Genomic DNA, 23874 nt, shown 5'->3' with positions numbered 1-23874 from the left:
CTAGGAAGTGAAGGGGAGAGACGAACTATAAAAAAATATGATAAAAAGGGAATTAACATAAATAGGCAGCAAGTCAACGCCTAGATTTCTGTCTCCCAATATATCTTGCCCGACTAAACCCAAGTCCAGAAAATGATGGAGAGGTAGGGAGGGACAAGGCCTGGTGCGAGAAAGAAAGGGAGGAGCCTAGAAAGACAAGCCAGCCTCATGAGAGCAAAATAAAAAGAAAAAAGAAAATATTTACACCTCTCCTGGGGAAAACTATTTAAATTCCTTTTCCAGCCCAGCCAGGCTCAGCTGAGCCCAACAAGCCTGGCCAAGCTCATGTCGCATGGTCTGGCTGCCCGCAGATCTGCATACAAGCGTTGTCTTCATATCTTATTAGGGTTTGCATGTTACTAAGCCGAGTGATCACAAGTCACACAGCGTGCAGCAGACCGCTGCATGTCTCAGGTCCGTTGGGCTGTATAGCCAGCCTACTGTGGTTTTGTAGATAAGATAACAATAATATTATCGTAGGTGCTTGGTGATTACTCCACAAACCGAGAAAGCGCTTTATTCTACGTGACGTTATAAGCCTCCACGCTCTTCCCTTCCAAGCCAACATCCTTCAACCTCCACTGTCTAGCCGTAAGAAAAAAGAATGGCACCTCGGACTCCCACGATCGCGGAAATACGAGCATCCTCTGAGGTGCTTAGCCCCCCTGATGCGTCGGCTACCGTTGTGAAAGTTGGCGAAAACTTCGCAGTCAAGTTCGGTCCTACCGTCTCTCTTCAAGAAGCTGAGGCCCTCTAATTCCTATAAACGAACAGCAACGTTCCTGTACCAAAAGTCTACACGACAATAGTGGAGCCAGAAACTGGAAGCAACTTCATCGTCATGGAGTACATCGATTCCAAGAGTCTGGCAGATCTCTGGCCGTGCCTCGAAGCTCCCGATAAACTAGAAATTACCAATCAACTTCGTGCCGCTCTGCAGGACTTGCGCAGCCTTGAGCCACCCTCTTATCTGGGTGCCCTCAATCGACGGCCCTTCAGCGATGGAGTCTTCTGGACCCCAGATCAGAACGCAGCAATGTCTGGTCCTTTCAATACAGAGGACGACCTCAATGAAGGTATACTCAAGCGGCTAGCGGAAAATGAACCCCAGGCACATCTCACACTCCTACGGAAACTCATGACGGCAACATTGCGCAATCACCAGGTCAAATTCACTCATGGTGATCTGCAACCCAAAAATATTCTTGTAAGAAGGACTGGATTGGATGAATCTAAAAGATATGAGATCAAAATCATAGACTGGGAGATCTCAGGGTGGTATCCAGAGTACTGGGAATTTTGCAACTCTACGATTGCTGGTCGATTTCGACCGGAATGGCTAGATCTGGTACAGAATATCATGCAGGTCTATGTACCAGAGTACCTTATGCTCCAGGCAATCCGCAGCCTTCTGTTCTATTGAATCTCACACTACTGGTAGTTTAGGTAGCCTGCGGTGGGTTGGAAGTCACTTAAGGCAGGTAGGAGTATGGGTTCCGTTCCAGCTCACAGCCTTAGTCCTGTTCTCTCTCCACCACTCCCAGACGGTCGAACTTCCACAACAACTAGAGAGATCTCTACATAACATCTTGGCCACAACATCTCTGTGGGGGGTAGCAATCATCCAGGCCAGTCAAAGTCCGTAAGATAACCGTTGCACGCTCCAAGGTCACAACACAGATTATCACGATTATCTGAGATATGGTGGAAATCGGCTGCAGCACTTGTGTGTGTTGAATTTGCTTTGATTTTGATAATAACATTGATTCCACAAGTCCCAACCCCCGTCGAGCTGGCATATATCTTACCCTTCACTTTACAAGCTGCGGCTATGGGTACAATATGGGCATCGTCTCGAGGCATATTTCGAAACAGGATACAGAAGCATACGGCTGATCATCTGTTGGGCTTGGGCTTGATCACTCTCCTTGTCTCTGCACTTTTGCTTCCACTGTCAACTCTCAGGTACTTTCGAAGCCAGATGACTCTCCAATAGGTATTCTTCATGGTAATCTTATTCTGTCTCATTCCCTCCGCAATCAGGTGTTGGGGCGATGCAAGCATCGCGATAGTCGGCCAATCCCTCTGGTGAGAACTTCGTTCCTAATCAGAATGATGACGTGGCGGGATGGGCAAAGGGAGCTGGACCGAAGGCAGCTATAGATACATGTTGCTCAGATCGGAGGAGATTCTTGTCTTATATGCAGAGAGTCACGTGATATACGGTCGGGTGGGTGTGCGGCACGCACGTCTTGCCTGCTTAGGCGGTGCCGCTAAACCGGAGGCAGCAGCAGCGTGTCTGCGTTTACAAAAGAAAAGAACGTCCACAGGTTAAATAGACGGACAATTAAAAGCAACAAAAACACATCTTGTTTATTGGTCTCTGTACACATACTAACTGTGCACGTTTCTGCCTCAAACGTTAACCCTAATTAAATGCTGTCATACCTTGTCTTTTCTCATCTTTTCATTCGTTCATGGGAGCTCCAAATCAAAGTTTATGCCGTCAAGCAGGTCGTCAAAGTCCCTCTCCGTCATCATTTGATCAACTAGGATCTCAGGGACCTGCTGCTGTTCTTGAGGCCGTTGCCCTAGCCTTTGAGGTTGCTTTTCATTTTGCTGGTGCTGTTGCCCATTTTCGTCGTTTACGCTTGCCAGACGCTCCTTGACGGTCTTCTTGAACTGTTCCAGAAGTACCTCATCATCTGCTGCTGTGACCTGTGTGCTTAGAATCCGGCGGGCTTGCTCCTTCAGTTCCACATCAGTCGGGAAAGCCGCTCCAGAAGCCACAGTGCGGCTCACAAAATCAATTAGTCCAGATTCAAGTTCACGTGAACAGAACACCACGGCCGGTCGTGGATAACGCCCTTCCAGGTCTTCCAGGTATTTGCTGGCCACGCCGCCTTCAGTCCCAAATATCTTGCCATGCACATTGACATCAATGACTTTCTGTGAAGATACATGCTCGGTGAAGCCGTTTTTTGGGTATGCAAACGGAGGTGCAAAGCCAGAGCCGCCCTGTGAAACGTTCCACTCATTGCCCCGTGACAGCCCCGGCCCGCCATCATTGAGAAGACCGGAGCATCGCTTGAACCGGCGTAGCCACTCCAGGTTATCAGCTGCTGTCTGGTTCCACGGGTCATCACTATAGAAGAGAAAAGTCCCGGTTAGTTGGTGTGCATCATATGGGATATTCCTCTCTTCATTGCTTAACTTACTCGTCATATACAACCCACCGTGCTTGGTGCTGTAGTTCTTCATCAGTGGGTACATGTTTGTTTGGGTTGTTATTAGACATGCACATGGTCACATAACGAGACAATTCACGCTCTAATCGGCGGAAGCAGTTGGAATCGTTGAGGAAAGTTCCAATTCTAACACGAAGTTGCTTGGAGTTGATGCCGACCGGCCCGGGGCTGGAAAACTGGTTTTCGACTTCACTGCTCCTGTTAATGCTAGCATTGTCTGGGCTGTGCACTATGGGAGAGCTTGGCACTGGAACCCGCGGGCTTTCTGTACTATTCGAAGCAACCTGGTCTAGGGACCCTGAGGTTGGACCTTGACACACGGTGTTTGGGGAGGAATTGGCAGGGTGTCGTTCCCTGAAGGCAGTCAACCATTCAGTGCTGTCGGCTGCGGTCTGGTTCCAGCCATCGTCAAACTCGTAAATAATGATACGGGCTCGGCGCTGCAGATCCAAGTTAGTGGGCTCTATGCCCTCGCGCCGTTGGTGCTCCAGATAATCACCAAGCTCTCGCTCTAGCCGGCTGTAGCTGTGAATAGTTGAGTCGATAGTTGCGGGATCTGTAGACCGATACCATTCATCACCCATTTCCTCGCTGCGAGGAAGATGGGCCCTTTGTCGGAACCTAGCTAGCCATTTTGTCGACGATTTAATAAGGCGCAATAGGAAATTGGCGATAGCTTCACACGGATGGGTGGCAACCTCTTCGACTTGTCCAACAATGCGGCATGCCTCTTCTTGAAGCTCCGAGTCCACGGGAGTCATACCAATTAATTGTCGAGTCACAACGTAATCCTGCAGAGCATGCTCCAATGGACATGCCTCGAACAAATTGTCTTTGCCGTTAATCTTCAAAATAGCTAGCCTGTTTTCGGCCTGTGTTCGCAGAGGACCGAACTTGGCTTGACGGTAAGTGACTTCATCATCCATGAGGACATCTCGGAGCCAAGATGCCATGGATGAAATTCCCTGAAGAGATAGCACTTCAGAGGCGAAGATAATTCGGCACGCTTCAACCCGGAGCTGATCGTCGGTTGGAAAATCATGGTTGTTTTCGAAGCGGTTTGCCATGTAGTAGACTAGCTCGTCTTTGATAAGTTCGTAGGCGTTCCTGGGCGATTCGGGAGGAGCTTGTTCAGCAGCCATGGGATATGGCGAGTTGCGCTCAGTATCAATGAGATCTAGAACAAAGAGTATCAAAAGTTAGCAACGGGCATCACAGCCACACTTTTAGGGCAAGGCGGCCATTTTCTTTTTCGTGCCTGTAGGGTGGACATACAGGGAGGGATCGAATTTTCCACAAGATCTAGAATATGGCGCTCAAAGCCCCAATCACCCTTCCATTCAGACATTGATGCACCGCTCTTGAAGTGCTCAGAAAGATGCTCAATCCGAATCGCCCATGTCGTCATTACAATGCCACAGAACCCACAGCGCGACTGAATGGTGGGTGCTGATATCTTCCAGTCTTTCATGGACCAGTCCACAAAGCGCACATTATGGACCAAACGAAGATGCTGGTTGAGATGGTCCTTCCGGTAGAAGGTGCGTTCAGGAAGGGTCTTATCTAGACACGAGCTGCAGTTGTGCGTCTCTAAGTGGGCTTCGCTGGGATTGGCCTCGCCACAGAACACACAGGACATGGTTTGACTGGCAGGGTTGATGGCAGCAGTACCGTTGGGGGAGCAAACCCAGCGCTCAAGAGACAGATGAAGCGATTTCTCATGTCTTTGCCAGTCATGCTTAGTTTTGAAGGTTTCAGGGCAAAATGTGCACTGGTATGTGCGAAGAGGGTTGTGAAGCGACTTCTTCTCTACGACAAGCCCTCCAGCTCTCCGTCTGCGCCGACGCCGGCCCCGAGTCATAGACGAAAACGAGCCAATAGACCCCCGAGATGCGTGAGACATGGCTGAAGCGAACGAGCCACCGGAAGAGCGAGATGTACCAACACTGCTAGCAGAAGAGCCATGCAGAGAGAGACCGGAGCCATCGTCCGTATAGTTATGGTAGCTGCTCGCGCCAGTGGAGGAGGCCGAGGAAGAGGCCGTTACGGCTCGTGCGATAGCAATAGCCGAGGCGGGTTCGTGTTCAGGTGGAGAGTTGGCCCATCGCTGCAGTGGGTTCATGTTTTCTGTGCCAGGAGTGTTTCGACGAGGTGAATCAAGGGAAAATGTTTGTGGGTGGGGGGAAGTCGAACGAACGGCTATCTGAACTTTACCACGTCGCCGGGCATTAGCCAGCCAGTTTGTGATCTGGGTTTTGTTTAGGCCAGTTTGGCGCTGGAGCATGTCCTTTTCTTCATCACTGGGGTACGGGTGCCGTGAATGCGACGATAACCACTGCCGTAAAACACGCACACTAGCCCGTGAAAAGCGAGTATTAGTTTTGGCGGAAGATCCGGCATCGGCCTTTTGGTCTTGCTGGGGCTGCTCAAGCTGGCTGAAAGGCCGGGGCTGGATAAAGGGGCTATCGTAGGTAGGTTGGCTAGACGCTTGAAGAGGTGTGAAGAAGGACTCTGTGGGGTTTTGAACCATGGCCGCACTTGGCTGGCTGTCAATAATCGGTAGTGAGTTGTATGAGGAAGTCTCTAGGCCAGAAGCCGTGCGGAATTCATTTCCAAAGCTGCACATGCTCCCAAGAGCCACACAGCTTGTGCAGAAGCCTTTGTATTGACCCTCCTTGATCAACTTGCAAAGAAAACCGCCATCAAGACACTCTAGGCAGGGAGTTGGGGCGTTGATGAGCCAGTCAGCAGAGAACAAGCCGGCGCCAGGGTCCAAAGGCTGGGGAACTGATGTAACAATATTGTCACTAGGGCAAGTCTGAGGGCCTGCAGAGTCGGGGCCCTCGTGAGCATTAAGTGCGAGATCTAGGGCAAAGGATACATCGTCTTGGAGGTCCTGGGCTGTAATTTCCATGAGCTCGGCTGATGATGCTGAGAGACTCGGGATATTCGGCACGTCAGAGTCAGGTGGTGGCACTGAACCATCCCAATTGAGGAATTCGTCCATGATAGGGCGTGGAAAGAAGGACAAGAGGCAACGAAATGAAGAGACACAAGGGCGAGGTACCAGTTACGTCTCTTAGTTTATAGTGGTAGAGTGAAGGGCGTGATGGTGACAGGGACTATGGTAATAGCAAACAGAGCAGGTAAACTAAATAAGAAGCAAGTGGCCATCGGCAAACAAGAATGAGGATATGGGTAAGGGGAATGCAATGACAATTGAAGGGCGTGACATGCAACAGGCAAAGGAATAGAAGTAGTCCAAACGAAATCAATGTGCTGAGGAGATGCTGGGAGATGGGAGGAGAAATTTTTGCAGATTAAAGAGGCAGGAGGAAAGAAGGAAGCTTGAGCATAAAAGGCCAGGCTATTTCCTTTTTACTTCCCTGGGTTTACCTTCCGTTTAGATGCAAGAGTGGTAAGAGACGCAAGCGAGTCAAAGCGGCTGAACTTTGCAGTTGCCTTGCTTCAAGGCGGCTTGAGAAGGCCAGTGGCGGCCGTTCCTTCCGGAGGGGGTTTCCGCTAATTCCTCTTTTGCCTCTACAGTTCTAGATTTTCTTTTGCTAAATTCGTTTTTTTTTGTATTCTCTCATTGGTCCCTGCCTGCGCTTGTGCCGAGCCGGACCATCATTGAATTGACTTAGATAACGCAACCCGGGCAAAAAGGATGTTAGAGCTAGCAATAATGACTCGCAACTATACAGCGCTATATTGGTCCTTGAACCGTTCCGGTTCGCTCCCAGGTACTTATTTACTTGGCCTCTGCTACGACAACTAGACAAAACCGGAGAAGCATGCCTTGTCCCCCTTTTGTCCACACTTTAAGGCTGTATTTCTAGGCCCGTGTCTATTACTAACCAGAAACTAAGGTAGCGGTATAAATTAATATAGACGATGATGTACTTGTTGCATAACACGATGTGTGGATATGGAATTTCATGGACATGCGACCGACTGCGACTACGGACGTAGATTATGCTTCTTTTCCTTTTTTCTTACGTACAGCCGTTACCTTTGCTGCAACCTTTATTTTCTCTAAACACAAAGACTCATCACAAGACTCATTCACCCCCATAACCGTACAGTTTGACTCCGAGCCGAAGATAACATGCAGTCAGTCAGTTAACGTTGGACCAAAAGAACACTACATAAAAGCCTCTAGAGTTCTTTACTCTAACATGCAGATCGGCCATGTCAATCCTACGCCCTTCACTTGACAACCAAGCCCTGTCGCTTTTTTTCTTCCCTCGTTGGCTGGGGTCTGGTGGAGCCTTTGTCTTGATGCTTTTTTCTCGTTATAAAATAGCGGATAAATCGTAAAACTGCCTTAGTCGCGCAGATAAGAGCATTAAAGAAATGCTTGGAATAAAATGGAACGCTATGGCCTACCCCCGGCCGCACTTTTGAGAATTATATGCAATGTTGAGAATGAGAATGGTGTCGTCTTTCCAGCTGAAGATGCAATATCATCAGATTCCCAGCGTTACATGTCCGTTGGTGAGACGAAAGTTTAACCCTAACCCCCTGACTACGCGCTTAGGCCGCTTTCCCCACAGTTTATACTTTGGAGCTTTGTTAAACAGAGCCGCCCTGAAATTACTATCAAGATGCGTCATGATGCCTCTAAGCAGTTTGCGTGCCGGTAGTAGACGAAGTCTAGGCAAGGCTGTCGCTGGAAGCGCAGCGAAAACATGTTTGCGTGTCGCTGAAAAAGTGGTCATTTTTATCGCAATGTTGTTTACTCGGGGAGAGATGAAATCGACAAGTTGTCGGAGATATGGGATGATTCACGCCCCGTCGTATAAAGCATCGTGACGGGGCACGTAATACGGCAGCGGCATCTTGTCACGGTCTTGTCAAGTTGATGCTGGGGCTAAAGTCTCGCCTACGACAGTATTACGCTTAAGTCTAGGGAAAGCCTCGTGCTATTACACCACACATCGTATACCAGTGGCATCACAACCAATTCACTACTGCGCCCACAATGGACCGCACATACCCTTTCACAAGCGTCCAGGACTACAGCATCCAGAGCGACGTCGACGGCGTCCTCCTTACTGCTCGCCTTTACCAACCAACTACAACCATCTTTGGCCCCCCCAGGAGAAACACCAACCGCCGTGTTTTTGCACCCATGGTTGATGACCTCTGAAATGTGGCTGGACATAGTGATTAAGCTGACTGCCCAAGGCTCCCAGTGCCTTACCATCGACCGAAGGGGCTATGGGCTGAGCCAATGGAGCAACCCCTCGAGACCCATTGCGACAAACATCGGTGTTTTTACCCAGGACCTTGTCTCTGTGATGCGAAGATTGAACCTTGCTTGGTATGTTATCGTTGGCTCCGGGATCGGATGCAACGAAAGTCTAACCGCTCTCACGCGATACCCAGAGAGCTTCAGCAACTGCCGCGGTCTTGTATGGATTGCCCCTCTGCTTCCATTCCCCGAGCAAAGCCCAGAGTCTCCCGGAACACCTCCCCGTGTTGTTTGGGATACAATGTGCCAAGGCTTAGCGCGCTGGAACCCTTCGCGAGCTCAATATATGTGGAACATATTCTGCGAGATAGCTCAGCAAGAAGGCCAGATCAGCAGTACGGATGATATTGTGGAGTGGCAAAGACATCTGATGAGAGCGGTGCCCGATGCCATCACTGATACACTTCCGGCCTTCCTAGACGAGGTTGGTTATAATGACCAGCTAGTACTACTGGATCGAGATCCGGCCTTCAAGCACATGAGAGTCGTGCTGATCCACGGCGCCAACGACAGAGGAAATCCAGAATCGGCAACGACGGCGCGTATAGCAAGAAGGGTGTCGCGATCAATGCGAGTGGTGCTTCCTAACGCCGGGCCAGGTAAGCTCTGATTTCCGGTCAACAAGGTTATCTAGCAGGCAGAATAGCTAACAAGTGAGATGACTGTGTGCAGCTATTCACAAGACAAATGCAGTTGCCATTGTGCGTCTGATCTGGAAGGCTCAGTTTGGTTTATAGGGAGGAGGAGAGGCATGAATTTCGTTCATGATCTAAGCCCTTGTGGAGGCGTTTATTGTGGTGATGAGAGAAAGCTGGAAGAGTGGAGCATGTGCATGTATTAAGGAAAGAGAAGATTTGTATATAATCTTGCCCATTGTTGCAAAAGATGGTCCAAGTTCATTTACGCTGTGGGTAGAGTGGCCCATTGAATGGCATATGTGAGCATTTCTCGTAAAGCAGACGTGGGACCGACGCCACATCCCCACAAACGCCACATCATGTGGCTGGATGGGTCCGGCCCGATCCACAGTGGTGGGGGGTTGGTCCTCCAAGATCGGAAGCGGGGTAATTTTGAGGTTGATTTCTAGTACATGGATGAAAATGGGCAAACAGTCATAACATAATAGTCATGGTTGGAGTCATAAAATAGAGTCATCTTACCAACCCCTGCAGAAAGCTGATAGGCAGTGACTAGTGACTGTATCGTGACAGGAGATAGGGACGTTATTGTATTTCGCTATTTACTATAGTGTTCTTTGTTGACCTGCTAGCGTATCGTCGGCCAGTGGCTGCGTGGAGGTGGCACTGACGTAACTGCGCAACTGTTTTTCTACTAATTCTCCAAGCCAAGACCAAGACCAAGACCAACAACATGCTCATGGTCTAGGGTTTCCGAGTCCCAGAACGCCGTTGCTCAAGGCATCTTCCTCATTTATCCGTCATGGTTGCAATGCAGCTGTGCTACAATGGCCCATCGCCGCTGGTTGAGAATGTGGCGGTGGTGTTGAAGCCAGCAGCTTGCTGTACTTGCCGTACTTGGATGCGTTGTACTGGTGCGTACCCCCACATAAGTTGTGCGTTGTGAGCTTGTGCATACATATGTGTACAGCAGATATCCATGCAGAGACAAGGCCTGGCTTTGGGTCACGCTTTACAAGTGCCACGATAATTGGCTGCCGATTTTTGACTATCAAAGTTGGCGGTTTTCTCCCAATCTAATCTTGGTTTCAATGGTTGGCAATAGTACTGTACTTGCACTAATGCAGGAGTTAGTCATAGTGAAAGCTGGATAGCGAGTGACTTGAATTTGTGGCTAGCCTCTAAGGTACATGCTATGGGTAGGCCCTGCACTCTGTACAGTAGTTGCTTGTGCTTAGTTGTGGAACTTTCTTATTCCTAGTCCTGCCAATGCTCCAAGGAAATGTTAGGAACTTGCTGTCTTCCCGCTAGTTGCGTTCCTTCCGCATGTAAAGATTCAGGTTTCTCTTGGGATTTTTTTTTTCTTTAGCTTCTCGGATTCCCCTGTGGTTTTTTTCTTCCCCTTTCTTCTTGTATTTCCCACCTTTCTGCTCACAATTCATTGGTTTCTTTGGTTGGTTGCCAGTTGTCGAGGGCAAGGTAAAGGGCAAAAAAAATAAAATAGGTAAGACACAAAAGCACACGATGCCCGAACTACTCAGACACTGCTCTGGTTAATCATCGCAAGCCCACTCCGTTGTCGGCTATAAACTGGCTACTCTCCTTTCCACTCTAGTCCAGTTCTGATTGAAAAACTCTTGCTAACGCTTTGTTTGCTCAGATTAGAAGTTCGGAACGAGTAGTAACAGAGGTTGACTCTTGTATATTTTATAATCTTTGCCACCCTGGCTTTCTCTATACATTTCTCTCCTATACCTGTCTTTCCCAAATTCTCTCCTGTACAACAGTCACGATGCACATCAGTGACAAGATTGCAAACGCCAAACGGGCGGGCGAGCCGTCGTTCTCATTCGAGTACTTTCCTCCAAAAACTGCCCAAGGTGTTCAGAACCTGTACGATCGAATCGAACGCATGAATGAATTGGGTCCCCAGTTCATTGATATCACTTGGGGGGCTGGTGGCCGCATTGCGGAGTTGACATGTGATATGGTCCAGCAGGCTCAGACCATCTACGGCATTGAGACATGCATGCACTTGACATGTACCGACATGGGAAATGCCAAGATTGACGATGCACTATCCGGAGCTTACAAGGCCGGATGTTCTAATATCTTGGCTCTGAGGGGCGATCCTCCTAGAGAAAAGGAGAAGTGGGAACCTACCGATGATCAATTTCACTACGCCAAAGATCTGGTGTCGTACATCCGCCAAAAGTATGGCAACCATTTTTGCATTGGTGTCGCAGGCTACCCGGAAGGCTGTGATGACAACAAAGATGAGGACTCTCTACTTGACCACCTAAAACAAAAGGTCGATGCCGGCGCCTCGTTTATTGTCACTCAGATGTTCTATGACGTCGACAACTTCTTGCGCTGGGTCCGCCGCGTGCGCGAGGTAGGCATTACTGTTCCTATTCTTCCTGGCATCATGCCTATTGCTACCTATGCCAGTTTTCTGCGCAGAGCCAAGCACATGAACTGCACAATCCCTGCCGACTGGCTAGATGTTATTGAGCCCGTCAAGAATGATGATGTGGCTGTGAGAGAACGAGGTCGCAAGCTTGTGACGGACATGTGCCACAAAATCCTAGCTTCTGGCCTGATCCACCATCTGCATTTCTACACCATGAACTTGGCTCAGTCTACTCGTATGATCATTGAGGAGCTCAATTGGTTACCTTCAGCCGAGCGCCCTATCAAGCAAGCTCTGCCCTGGAAGCAATCTTTGGGCCTGGGCCGTCGCGACGAGGATGTCCGTCCCATCTTTTGGCGGAACCGAAACAAGTCTTACATTCTGCGAACCCAGGATTGGGACGAGTTCCCTAATGGACGCTGGGGAGATTCTCGCTCTCCTGCCTTTGGAGAGCTTGACGCCTATGGCATTGGTCTGGCCGGAACTAGTGAGCAAAATCGGGCCAAGTACGGAACGCCGGAGTCAGTACGTGATATTGCCGAGCTATTTGTACGCTACCTGAAGAAGGATCTAGAGTCGCTGCCCTGGAGTGAATCTGCTCTCACTGGGGAAACCAGTATCATCAGCGACAAGCTGATTGATCTTAACAGCCGCGGTTTGATCACCATAAACTCACAACCCGCTGTCAGCGGAGTCAAGTCCTCTGATCCTGTACATGGCTGGGGTCCCAAGGGCGGCTATGTGTACCAAAAAGCGTATCTCGAGCTCTTGGTACACCCTGACGTCTACCCTGAGTTGATAAAGCGTATCGAGAGCAACCCAGACATGACCTACTATGGAGTGACTAAGACGGGCGAACTGAAAACTAATGCGCCTTCCGATGGACCCAATGCAGTTACATGGGGTGTATTCCCCGGAAAAGAGATTGTCCAGCCCACAATTGTTGAGAGCATCAGCTTCCTGGCCTGGAAGGACGAAGCCTTCCGTCTAGGCGAGGACTGGGCTCGCTGCTACGAGGCAGGTAGCCCCAGTCGCCAGCTGATTGAAAATATTATCAATAACTGGCACTTGATCAACATTGGTAAGAACTGTCTAGATTGTGTAGTTGGCTCCGACTAAACGAAATTTGCTAATGCTCCGTGCAGTGAACAACGACTTCCATCAGAATGATTCCATATTCGCCCTGTTCAGTGGCCTGGTGGTTCCTGGGGTCAACGACATAGTCCCCAGCTCTGCCCCCCACTCTCCCACTCTAGCGCAGGACGCCGGCAGTGTCAAGGGGCCGACAGAGATTGCGGTTAACGGAACGCAGTAAACTCTGCCATAAAAATTGCCGTGATATGAGCAGCCCTGCACGTCGATTCTCAGCCTCCATGCGGAGCATCACGAGCAGGCACAAAATAGATGGGAAACGACGGCGTTCCTAAATATAAAAAAAGAGTCTTCATACCTCATTTTCTTTTGTCCTACACATATGATGGACAAAAATCTTAATTCAACATGATGCTACATGAGCTGTATCTTGGAACAAACGGTTGGGTAACAGTTTATGCTGCTGGCTTCTCCAACAAAGCCCAGATGTTGCCTTAATCTCAAGACAGTTCACTGTATGCACCACTCAATACTCAACGACTTTACGGCTATTCAACCCAGCTTTCCATTTTTACCTTCCTTGTTTTTACTTCTATTTTTTTTCATTGTTGGAGTTATACTGTATCTCCATGATTGTCTCAACGACCCCACGCATATTCAACTTATTCAACCATGTGCCTTTATCTTTCTGTTTCTTTTGAGCGTCAGGGAGGTCGGAAGATCGCCGTATCTTCCATGATCTATTACGATTCTTTTTGTTTCCTATTTTCTATTTCATCATAGCTTGTTCTCTGAGGGGTAAGAGGGGAGGGGTGTAAAATGGACAGAAGGGAAACAAGGGCGACGAGCGGAGAAGTCAACCCTTCGCAAGTATCAATCGAAAATTACGTTCATATCTTTGAATATTTTCAACAAAAAAAGATACCCAAAAGCGGCCTGTTTCCCGGATACTTACTTGATGCACTCCAGGCATGGGAGAGGTGAAGAATGCTATAGATCTGAATTATACATATATTTGGCAGACTAAAGACTAAACGATGCCTCCATATCTTGTCCTATCGAAGCTTGCCAGATGCGTTTTCTATGTTCGAGACCCGGAAGGGTCGTCTTGTTCCCTGGCAGGGGGGGGGCGGTTGCGAGGGAGCGAGCTCGGCTAGGTGTCTCAACAGCCAACACAGCACAGGGCCAGGATAGTCAGCTTATTGTCACAGTGGTAGCGGTGACTAGGGGGCCTCTGCTTTTCAGTCCGCCCTTGACCTAGGCTCAAGACTAGGCGACAAAGAGCAGACTGTGATGAAGCATGTTGGAGCCGTGGGGGCGCCTGTATCTCTCATTCTTGCCCGTATTTTCCCTTCTCGAGGGGGCAAAATAGAAAGCAAAGGAGACTCGGTGGCCATGGCTTTTTGCCTTTGGCTTGGATGGGATGGGATAGTCTGCCTTCTTGGTATGTGCTTTTTTGTTCAACGTCATATGTGCACATGCCTGATAAGGAAATTATGAAAAGCGGGCTTGCTCCCTTTTTATGCATGGCTAAATTATGTAGCAAATACCGCTCTATCCTCTTGCATTACGGCACGGCCGCTTGCAGCTAGACAAAGGGTCTTGGTACTCTATCAGTGTCAGGGCCAAATGCCTCTGGGAACAATGAGTTAAGTGTATACTTGTATATCGTGCTTGCTTACACTCGCTGCACGCACAATGTGCTTCTTGGGCAAAGGACATTAGCCACCGCAAAAATCCTAATACCTGTCTGTGACTTGTGTGCTCACCCTGGCCTCATAATAATCCTCTTCATCCCACTTGTCTCCTCGCCTGCGCATTGTGCGCACAAAAAGCAGCAAGAGGGGCTGGGCGATCAAGTTGCCGTGGCAGTTGCTGTAACTAGAAAAGACAGAAAGTGGGCTCAGTCCAAGTTGCCATAGTCACCTTATTTTCCCTGGTAATTGCCCTGCTTCCTGACACGCCGAGACGTGTTTGCACCCTAAATCCCTGTCTAGCCCCTCGTCCTTTTTAACTCTTTCGAGAAGGAGGGCGGGTGGATAGAACGCGTTGAGGGCTCAGTGCTGCCCACTAAAAGACTAAAAGAGTTAAAGTTATAGAGGGGGTTGCTACAGAGAAACGCGTCTGCTTGAGGTCTGACGTGAGCCTTTCTCAGGGCAGAGGACGCTGAATGGCGGCACACTCCAGGGCTATAGCTGCCCACGAGCCCAGTAAACTCCATTAGAGCAACGGCGCAAAACGCGCATGTGAAAAAAGCCAGAGTTCTTCACTTGGTGACCTTTAGCTTCAAGTCGCGCTTCTTCTTGTCCTCATTCATTTTCTTCATTTCCTCTTCTCTTTTCTGTTCGGTGGTGAGACTAGCTGTGCTTCCTCTTCTTTTTCTTTCGTTGTCTTCGTTTCTAACTACTCCCCAGGTCCGATCTTATTCGATATAGTGTACAGCATCATCACATTATATCTTAAACGCCCTTCTCTATTTGCCTTCGTCGTCTTGCATTCCGTCCTGTCCACCAACATCATTCCAAGCACATCTTCACAGGCATTCCGCAGACATTGCTTCAATTGCCTCCTTTCTTCTTTCTCCGCCTACTATTCTATCTCGACTTGCACTCTGTCCTGACATTGACTCTGTCTACCTTGCTACTGTGGTCGATATCGAGTGTTTCTGGTGCACAACATCGTTGACCCTCAATCTTGCCATCTTTTCCAGCGTTGTGCTAGCTGATATTCCTCCATCTGCCTACAACCGCTTCGTTTCCCTCTGTAATTCGACTGTGTGCAAAATCCACTTGAAAAATCCAAATACTCCCCTTCCTTTCCCCTCTCCCTTGTTTGTGGTGTGAGCTTCTGGTTCCGGATACTCGCTACTTGCTGCATTTGTCGGCTCCAGACAAACTCAGGGTCGCCTTGATCTAACGCTACCTTTATATTGTTTTGCGAGCCTCTCTCAAGAACTCACATCGCAATGGTCCTACAATCATTGGAAAGGTCGCCTCGCCTGAACCGGCCCTCTGCTCTCAGAACTAATCTTTTCCCCCACAACCCTCGCTCAAACGCCCTCAGTATCGCTCCTAAGTCGTCTCCAGCATCTGATATGTCGTCCCCAGATCCTTTCTGCAGAACCCCCACCACCAAAGTCCGCAAATCAACTCTCCCCAATATGTCTAGCAGTCATGACACAGCTGTTGGCCTCGGTATTTGCTCCACTAATAACACCCTATCGACCAGCAGAAAAAGGAGTGCTCCCTCGTTGCTACCGGCTTTCGAACCTCTCTCTTCGCCTCCTCGTCTGCCCCGTCCTACCAAACGCCAAAACAGAGGAGGATATGACTACCCTACTCCTGCAGCCACTTCTAGCACCGGCATTTTGTCCTCATCGCCGCCCGGTCTCAATGCTGCTCACCTGAGCCGCGCTCTGTCTCGCATTCAACAGCCTAGAGCTTCGGTGGCAGCTTCTACGCCCACTAGCGACAGCGCCTCTGCCCCGGACCGTGCTCCTCTAGGCGATGTGCCCTCAGTTGAGCTTCCTGAGAACGGCGACGTCGTGCGTATGGGCCGAAGCAGCATTTCTTCACACTTCCAGCTATCAGCAAACCGCTTGATCTCGCGTGTGCATATCGAAGCAAGATACATAACCGCCAGTACGCCTCTCGAGCCTAATCGTGTAGAGATTCTCTGCAAGGGCTGGAACGATGTCAATGTACACTGCCCTGGTCGAAAATACACACTCCATCGCGGTGACTCCTTTACTTCGGAGGAAGAGTCTACCCAAATTTTGCTTGATGTTCAGGACGCTCGTGTTATTGTCCTTTGGCCCAAACGAGAGTCTGCCTCCACCCTATCGGAGTGGGAATCCTCGCCATCGCCACCCGCCCATAGACAGCAAGCCGACTCGCTTGTTGCCTCTGACATGCCCGAGCTAGCTAGCAGCCCATTCCGTGCTGTTGCTCGCCTTCGTAGCCCTGTTTCGCCTTCGCCTACTACGGCCCATGTTTCCAGCTCCAAGCTCCAAGCTCTGCTTCCCGAGTCCAGATGCAGCCCGAGCCCTGAAGATGGTACCTCGGTTCAAATCTACGAGGATGACCCGGATCTGCCTTCTCACTCTCGCTCTCTTGCTAGTTCTTTGCGTGGTATGGTCGACCCCGACACCACAATGGCAACTATCGTCGACTCATTTTCGTCTGATCTAAGTGATCCTGAGGAGGATGACTTTGCCACCCATTCTTTCGACCACTTTGAGGCCAATATTAGCAGCAGCTGTTCTCCTGACATCTCAGTTGACAGCCCTAGAAGCGATGAGGCCAAGCTTGGCCCTGTCTTGGACAAGCCCAGCCCTGAATCCGGGTCCTCTGTCCTCGCTCCCTGCACCCTATATGCACCCGTGCAAACTCCCGTGGTTAATACTACCCACACTTTGCCATCTATTCTCTCCCTTGAGGACCTTTCTACAGCCACCTATCCGTCTGAGCCCCATCAATCCCCAACCCTATCACCATCCCCCGCCCCTGAAGAGCCTGTGCCCCGCGCTGAGGAAATTGCTCATCATGCTATCAACCAACTGGCATTTTCCCGCTTAAGCTCCACCCCGTTGTCCACGCTGCTCTCTAACCTGCCTGCTGATATTCGTAGTGATAGCCTCACTCGTGAAGCCTTTCAGCGCGTGCTAAACAGTCTGCCTTCAGTTGGCATCATCCCCCGCCATGGCAAGGATGCTGCTGGCAAGCCGCTTGAGAGCGAGTACTACTACATGCCGGAGAATGACGATGATGTTGAGCGGAAAGCCATTGTGGGCGGCATGCGCAAACCCAGTCTACGCGCGTGCCGAAAACAACATAAGCAATACTACTGGAAGCGGCCCAAGACTCCCTAAGCGGGATTGAAGCTGTCTTGTGTCGTTCTCGCATCCGTTTTGCCGCTGTGCTTGCTCCCGTCCTTTTTCTATTTCCCCTTCTTTTTACCCACCCCTCTGTACTGTATATCTTTTATTTCATGTTGCTGTCTTCCCACACTTTTCGTTTCTATTTCTTTTTTTCCATCAGACTTCTTCATTTGCTTGTCAACTGATGCAGTCGGTGCACGACTTGCAAAACACCCTTAGCTATACCCCACACCTCATTCGCCATCGCTGAACTCACTTTCTGTGCTTTCAGCACATGTTCATTTCACCCTCCATCCACACTTGTGTCCATTTGTTTCGATTCCATCTCCATTTATGTTTGTTTGTCCAGCTTCACCTCCGAATGTATACAATGTTCTATAACACGAGTAATGGACGAAAAACGCCACATGCCCAGGTCAAGGTTTTTGCTCTTGATCACGGCTACGGCTGCTGGCAAGGAAAACTTCAAAATATGCGCAGTCTACTCGTAGATTAGAATTCAAATAAACCACATTAAAAAATACACAACAACTTGCAAGATTGAAACAAAAAACCCTCAAATAAAACACCTACCTACACTTGCGCCTTCCGTCCAATTTTGTATCCCCTCGTTATCACGCCTCTCCCTCAGCAACGGAGAAGCCCAAAGGGCAAAGGAAGAAAGCAAGACGTGCGGGGACTTGATGTCCGCTGTCCGCTGTCCGTTCTCCGTTGTCCATAGTGACCCATCCATCCAGTAAGGATACGGAGATTCATTTCTTTCAACATATCTTCTAGGACAACCATACGTACGCCTCTATCACAGGTGTCTTTTGCTTCAATATTTCCCTCGATTGTCCTACTTTTTTTGTCCTTTTCTTTCCTATAAGCCATCCCAACTTTTCTATCGCAGGGTTTGGGTTTGAGTGAATGTTCCGTACAAGTGTAAGTCCCAAAACTTGATTGGCTCGTCTTATTGTCATGTGGGGCTCATTCTGAAATAGGCAGGACAAATAAATAGACTCTTGAGACTCGAGCCAAAAAAGAATTATGACCCCCCCCCCCCACTTTAACAATAAAATTCGATTAAATGCGGTTGCAAGTACTAAAACCAAACATGAATAGAGTTTCTAAGGATAGTTAGTTGGCCAAGTAAAAACAGACAAACATCCATCTCGATGTCAGTGAACATTCCTAGAAACAAAAAAGCATAAAACTTCCGTAATCATCATTGCTATTGTTGATAATGGCCTTGACTCGGGCCCAGACACCTCTATTTCGCAGTTTGGCGGCTTATCCCCCTTCTTTGATATGCATGTTGCCGCGCCCTTATTTCTCATCTTCCCACTCAGGGTTCTGTTTAGACAGGCAAATGAAGCCATTGTTAGAATCGCAAATTTACAAGGAGGGCTACCAGTTGGGCTTGAGGGACGGGGGAGGGATGGGTCTTACCTTTCTCAGAATCACTACGCCTTCTAACGTACTGCTAAGGCTGATGTATTCCTTGTTCTCTAGCTCTGCTCTCTCGCCATATGCCAACACGACCGGGGTGCTCTGCGTTTGCCAGCCCGTGATTGTCTTGGGGCGACCAGCCTGACCCACAACATCAACAGCTTGGCCAACACGGACGTTGACGTTGATAAACTCGAGGTTTTCATCAAGAGTGACTAGCATCCGGGGGTAGATGGCTGACGTCAGGAAGTACAGCAGGTAATGATGCTTAGAGAAAATGAAATCCTTGGCATCAATCATAGCTACCATGCATGTAAGCAGACTGGCGGCAGCCACATGCGACAGAATCTGGCGATCAGTGTGGAAGGGGTTCACTGTCAAAGTGCCCTTGCCCATGTGAACTAGGCCCTGAGCAATGCGGACCATGAACAGCGAGTCCGAATCTCTGTAGTAGAATGAAGCGAGCTGTCTTAATAGCTGAGCAAGACGGGCATTGTTGGTACCAGCCCCCAAAAGACCCATAGAAAAGATTGCACTGTTAGCAACATCACTATCAGTGTCGTGACTGTAACGAGACAGCGTGTCATACACCTTCATTTGCGGATTGCTGGGGCTAATGAGACCCATTGCCAGTGGGACAGTGCGGCGAATGTTGGCTTCTCCGTAGTGCATTAGATGGCCAAAATGGCGCAAAACCATCTCCTGGCCAACATCTTCACCCATGGCAATTAGAGCAATACCTAGGACAGCATACGACTGCAGCAGCTCATCGCCCTTCTTGTCCTCTTTTTCAGCCAGGTGCTCAGTGCAGATGTGCAGAAGCTCTTGAATCTTCAAGACAGCACCAGTACCAGCCCAGGCACAAATTTGCGCCAGAACCCGGGTAGGCTTAGCCATAGGATGGTCAACAGCCTTGAGGGTCTCTAGAATAACGTCGACCTCCTCCTGCTTTCCAAAGAAGAGTAGCCCAAGACCAAGAGCTAGGAAACGCGTCCACTTGTCAGTAAGCTGGCCCATGCGGTCATCGTCAAGAAGAGTAGACACAATGGCGCTGCTGATTTCCGAGTGCGAAGAGCCAATGAAAGTCATGCCACAGGCAAGAGCTGCCATAGCAGATATTTGCATTGTCTCGGATGCATCGTTAATAAGAGGAGTTAGAAGATCCAGGATGGTCTCGTTGTTGGACCCAGCATGCGCCAGACCCAGACCCATGATAGCAGCAGTGCGGACATTGAGGTCCTTGCTTTGTAGACGCTCCTGATCACCGAGGAGAGCAATAGCGGCGGCATCCTCCTGGTAGACACCCGAGCTCATGATACCAATACCTAGCATACCGCCAGCACAGATTTCGGACTCAGATACGCCGAGGTACTTATCAATAGTGTCTAGACCCAGTTCGTTGTTCCAAAGCATAATGCTACCAATGGAAGCAACAGTTGAGGTCATGCCATCAGCCTTAGTCTTCCACACCCACTGCTCCTTGATATTCTCACCAATCATCATTTTGTCGTTGACAAAACCAGCATTGGCAAAGGCGTTGACGAAGGCAGCTGACAGGTTGTGGAGAGCAGAATCCGTGTTGGTGTAGTTAGAAACACGGCTGCTTTCGAGATGAGTCTTGTAAATATCCTCGGGCATCTTGGGCTCAAGAAGATTGAGCTCCTTGCCGAGGTATTGGAAGTATTTGGAAAGATGGGTGTTGTGGCAACATTTAGCAATTTCCTCATTGATTTCTTCGTCATCGTCAAAGTGTTCGATGACTATCCGCTGACGTCCAACAAGGAAGGCAAGCTGCTTTTTCAAAGCAACATCGGTGGTCTGGGCGAAGGTCGAGGTGATGAGCTCGACATCGTTGAGGCGAATGGCCACTGTCATGGCTTGGGTAAGCTGCTTATACTGGATATAGATGCCATAGGCAGTACGCAAAAAGAGATCATTGTCGGGATAGGTAAGCAGGTTGACCATGCTGACAAGGTACAGACAGGCGCGGCTGTACGTATCAGCGTTAAGGAATTCTGGGAGCCGATCGATGATCTCAAGTTCACTGAGCAGATCGACAGCGTCGGCCTCCGCATTGCTCTTGAGGAACAAAGGAACCAATTGTAGGGCCAAATCAATCAAGTCATTGGTAGGCTCCTCTTCGGTAATGCGCTTGGCGAACACTTCGCCAATTTGGAGAGCTAGTAGTCGGACATATTCGTGGCCCCAGGAGTCGATATCTGTGGTGGGCGAAAGCAGACGGTACTTGAGAGTATCTTGGTTGTCCTCATCCGAAAAGGTCATGCCAATAGCGGATAGAACGTCAGCTAAAGAGTCCTTGTTGTTGCCTGAGGGCCAATCTTCGTAGACCACCTTGAGTGTCTCATAGTGTGGGCGTAGAAATTTGAGCGGCTTGGGGACAGCAGTCATGGAAGAAGTCGATGTGCGGATAGAGGTCTTCATCTCGTTGAGGGCGTGCTCATATAGGTCGGCCTGGGACTCCTGTGGAGCGCGAAACAGAGAGGAGAATAGGGTACAGGTTAGCTATGATAGGACGACCTTGGCCTAGGTGGCCTGGATAAGTTATGCTAGGAGGCAACAACGTACCGTCAATCTCTCGACAAGCATGTCAAGATCGTTCTTGAGCTGTTGATCCTCCTCGCTCAGCTCCTCTGCAGCTACATGTGCTCTAATTGTCAGCTATTCGGTCGACATCCAGCGTCATTGACGGATAGACATGGGCTTTGGGAGCTATCTCGTACCACCAATCTTTTCTTCCTTCTTGTCTTCATTCTTGCCCTCGGGGTTTTCAGCAGCAGGCTTTTCGGCAGCCTTGCCTTTGCCCTTATCCACGGGCTTGCTTGTCTCGGGGTCTTTAGCCATGATGGAATGGGTGGGTGAGTGTATGAGAACGAGTAGAACTCTTCGGAAAACAAGCTCAGTCTAGCAGAGCTTGGTGTTTAAGCAAATGGAGGATTAGGCCGTCGTATTAAACAATTGGAGAGAAGTATCACTAGAAATATGGCTGTCGGAAACAAAAAAAAAAGCGTACAGCTAGGGCGGGTTTGTGTTTTTATGATAGGAAATCGAACGACTAGACGACTTAGTTAACAAGCTCTGTTCAATTGCTTGGTAACTAAGCCCTTGCTTTGCTTCCCCCTGCTACACCTTGGTGACGCGAGGCTTGTAGCCTAGCCTTGTGTAAAGTCACATGACTGGAAGCTATGCCGTCAAGTTCTCCACATTACAAAGCTCAGCTGGCAATGTGGCACTGGCGGCTTTTTGCAGCTGCAAGATATGAAAGTCTTATCTTATCGACCCCTCCAAGAATTTTGATCGTGGGGCTATTCTTCGTGCAGCTAAAAAAAGTTTCTGTCGTCATAGATTGATGGCATACATTTCTGCGACCAGTCATCCTTAAGTTTTTTTTATTTTTCTCACAGTTTAATCGCGCTCCCCGCGATCCCCCATCTGCAAAATGCTTCTGGATTCCAAGGCCCTGCGTCATTTAACGTCAGATGATTGGCGTGTCCTAGCTGCTGTGAGTTTTCCCAAATTTCTGTCTAGAATTGTCAAGAAAAGAAAATAGCACCCTAACATAGGGTTACACAATAGGCTGAGCAAGGTAGCAAGAATCATGAACTTGTCCCTACATCCCTAATTGAGAAGCTCTCACGGCTGCGTGGTGGCGCTAGTGGCGTACGCCGGAGTATTTCGGCACTGGCCAAGGTTGGTCTCATTGCCAAGGTCAAGGAAGCTAAGTACGATGGCTATCGTCTAACCTATGGCGGCCTGGATTATCTTGCTCTCCACACTTACACCACGCGCAAGGAGATTTACAGTGTTGGCAGCCGGATAGGCGTTGGAAAGGAAAGCGATATCATGGTTGTTGCCGATCAAACTGGCAAGCAACTCGTGCTCAAGATTCATCGCTTGGGCCGCATTTCGTTCCGTACCGTCAAGTCAAACCGTGACTATCTACGCAACCGGTCCTCGGCTTCGTGGATGTACTTGTCGCGTTTGGCGGCCATGAAAGAGTTTGCCTTCATGAAGGCTCTTCGCGCCGAGGGCTTCCCTGTCCCCGAGCCCCTGGGCCAGAGTAGACACACTGTACTCATGTCTCTGATAGATGCTTTCCCTTTACGCCAGATTTCTTCCGTGCCAGACCCTGCAAGCTTGTACTCGGACCTGATAGATTTGTTGCTACGCCTGGCTAAGCACGGCCTGATTCATGGCGATTTCAACGAGTTCAACATTTTGATCAAAGAAGAGGAAGTTGAAGGTGTGGATGAGGAGGGACAGGCGAATCTAAAGTTGACACCCATTATCATTGACTTTCCTCAGATGGTCTCTATGGACCATCAAAATGCTGAAATGTATTTTGACAGAGATGTTAACTGCGTCAAGCGCTATTTCAAAAGACGATTTGGCTTTACTCCCACTAGCCGCGGCCCTTTCTTCAAGGATGCTAAGAAGCTGGTGGGCCAAGATGGGGCCACAAGACTGGATATTGCCGAGGCAGCGTCAGGGTTCACTAAGAAGATGAACCGGGACCTTGAAGCTGCTGTAAATCAGGAGGCGACAAATGAGAGTGGGAACGAGGAGGAGGACGATGACTCTGATGAATACGACTCGGAGTATGAAGGGGAAGGCGGTGAAGACGAGGAAGACGAGGAAGAAGAGGAAGAAGCGCAGCCCAAACCTGAAGGCAGGCAAGGTGCAGGGGAAGACACCCAGGAGCCGAAGGTAGGATCCAAATCAATCCTAGACGGTGTCAAATTGGAGAAGCTGGAAATCGCAGACTAAAAATAAGGGACAGCTGTATGTTTTATGACGTTTATGATACCACCCATACGCGCCGTCTCGCCCATCCAAAAGTTAAATGATTCAAGTTGTAT

The 23874-nt window shown here is 49.3% G+C and overlaps 7 protein-coding genes across 7 annotated transcripts; 5 read left to right on the top strand and 2 right to left on the bottom strand.

The window, feature by feature from the left end:
• Window positions 1-880: 880 nt before the first annotated feature.
• On the top strand, window positions 881-1462 carry HOO65_020942 (uncharacterized protein; the record flags this gene model as incomplete). The annotated part of the gene is made up of 1 exon (XM_071000195.1): window positions 881-1462. The coding sequence occupies one exon, from the start codon at window positions 881-883 to the stop codon at window positions 1460-1462; it is 582 nt and encodes a 193-aa protein (XP_070861580.1).
• A 1052-nt stretch (window positions 1463-2514) lies between these two features.
• On the bottom strand, window positions 2515-6294 carry HOO65_020941 (Homeobox protein 4; the record flags this gene model as incomplete). Its single annotated transcript, XM_071006324.1, has 3 exons — window positions 2515-3184; window positions 3258-4464; window positions 4563-6294. The coding sequence occupies 3 exons, from the start codon at window positions 6292-6294 to the stop codon at window positions 2515-2517; spliced, it is 3609 nt and encodes a 1202-aa protein (XP_070861579.1).
• Window positions 6295-8271: 1977 nt separating this feature from the next.
• Window positions 8272-9281, top strand: HOO65_020940 (uncharacterized protein; the record flags this gene model as incomplete). The annotated part of the gene is made up of 3 exons (XM_071006937.1): window positions 8272-8424; window positions 8486-9143; window positions 9217-9281. The coding sequence occupies 3 exons, from the start codon at window positions 8272-8274 to the stop codon at window positions 9279-9281; spliced, it is 876 nt and encodes a 291-aa protein (XP_070861578.1).
• Window positions 9282-10974: 1693 nt separating this feature from the next.
• HOO65_020939 (Methylenetetrahydrofolate reductase 1) lies at window positions 10975-12910 on the top strand (the record flags this gene model as incomplete). Its single annotated transcript, XM_071006599.1, has 2 exons — window positions 10975-12676; window positions 12741-12910. 2 exons carry the CDS (start codon window positions 10975-10977, stop codon window positions 12908-12910), a joined length of 1872 nt encoding a protein of 623 aa, XP_070861577.1.
• A 2742-nt stretch (window positions 12911-15652) lies between these two features.
• Window positions 15653-17557, top strand: HOO65_020938 (Protein PLM2; the record flags this gene model as incomplete). Its single annotated transcript, XM_071000194.1, has 1 exon — window positions 15653-17557. One exon carries the CDS (start codon window positions 15653-15655, stop codon window positions 17555-17557), a length of 1905 nt encoding a protein of 634 aa, XP_070861576.1.
• A 1398-nt stretch (window positions 17558-18955) lies between these two features.
• On the bottom strand, window positions 18956-21859 carry HOO65_020937 (26S proteasome regulatory subunit rpn-1; the record flags this gene model as incomplete). Its single annotated transcript, XM_071006420.1, has 3 exons — window positions 18956-21478; window positions 21584-21654; window positions 21739-21859. The coding sequence occupies 3 exons, from the start codon at window positions 21857-21859 to the stop codon at window positions 18956-18958; spliced, it is 2715 nt and encodes a 904-aa protein (XP_070861575.1).
• A 595-nt stretch (window positions 21860-22454) lies between these two features.
• HOO65_020936 (Serine/threonine-protein kinase rio2) lies at window positions 22455-23782 on the top strand (the record flags this gene model as incomplete). Its single annotated transcript, XM_071006803.1, has 2 exons — window positions 22455-22517; window positions 22592-23782. 2 exons carry the CDS (start codon window positions 22455-22457, stop codon window positions 23780-23782), a joined length of 1254 nt encoding a protein of 417 aa, XP_070861574.1.
• Between the last annotated feature and the right edge of the window lie 92 nt (window positions 23783-23874).

The sequence above is a fragment of the Ceratocystis lukuohia genome (assembly GCF_044167205.1).
Source record: "Ceratocystis lukuohia strain C4212 chromosome Unknown Supercontig2_pilon, whole genome shotgun sequence".
Lineage (NCBI taxonomy): Eukaryota > Fungi > Ascomycota > Sordariomycetes > Microascales > Ceratocystidaceae > Ceratocystis > Ceratocystis lukuohia.
Note: the sequence above shows the minus strand (reverse complement) of the source record. Positions and strands in the feature narration are given on the sequence as shown.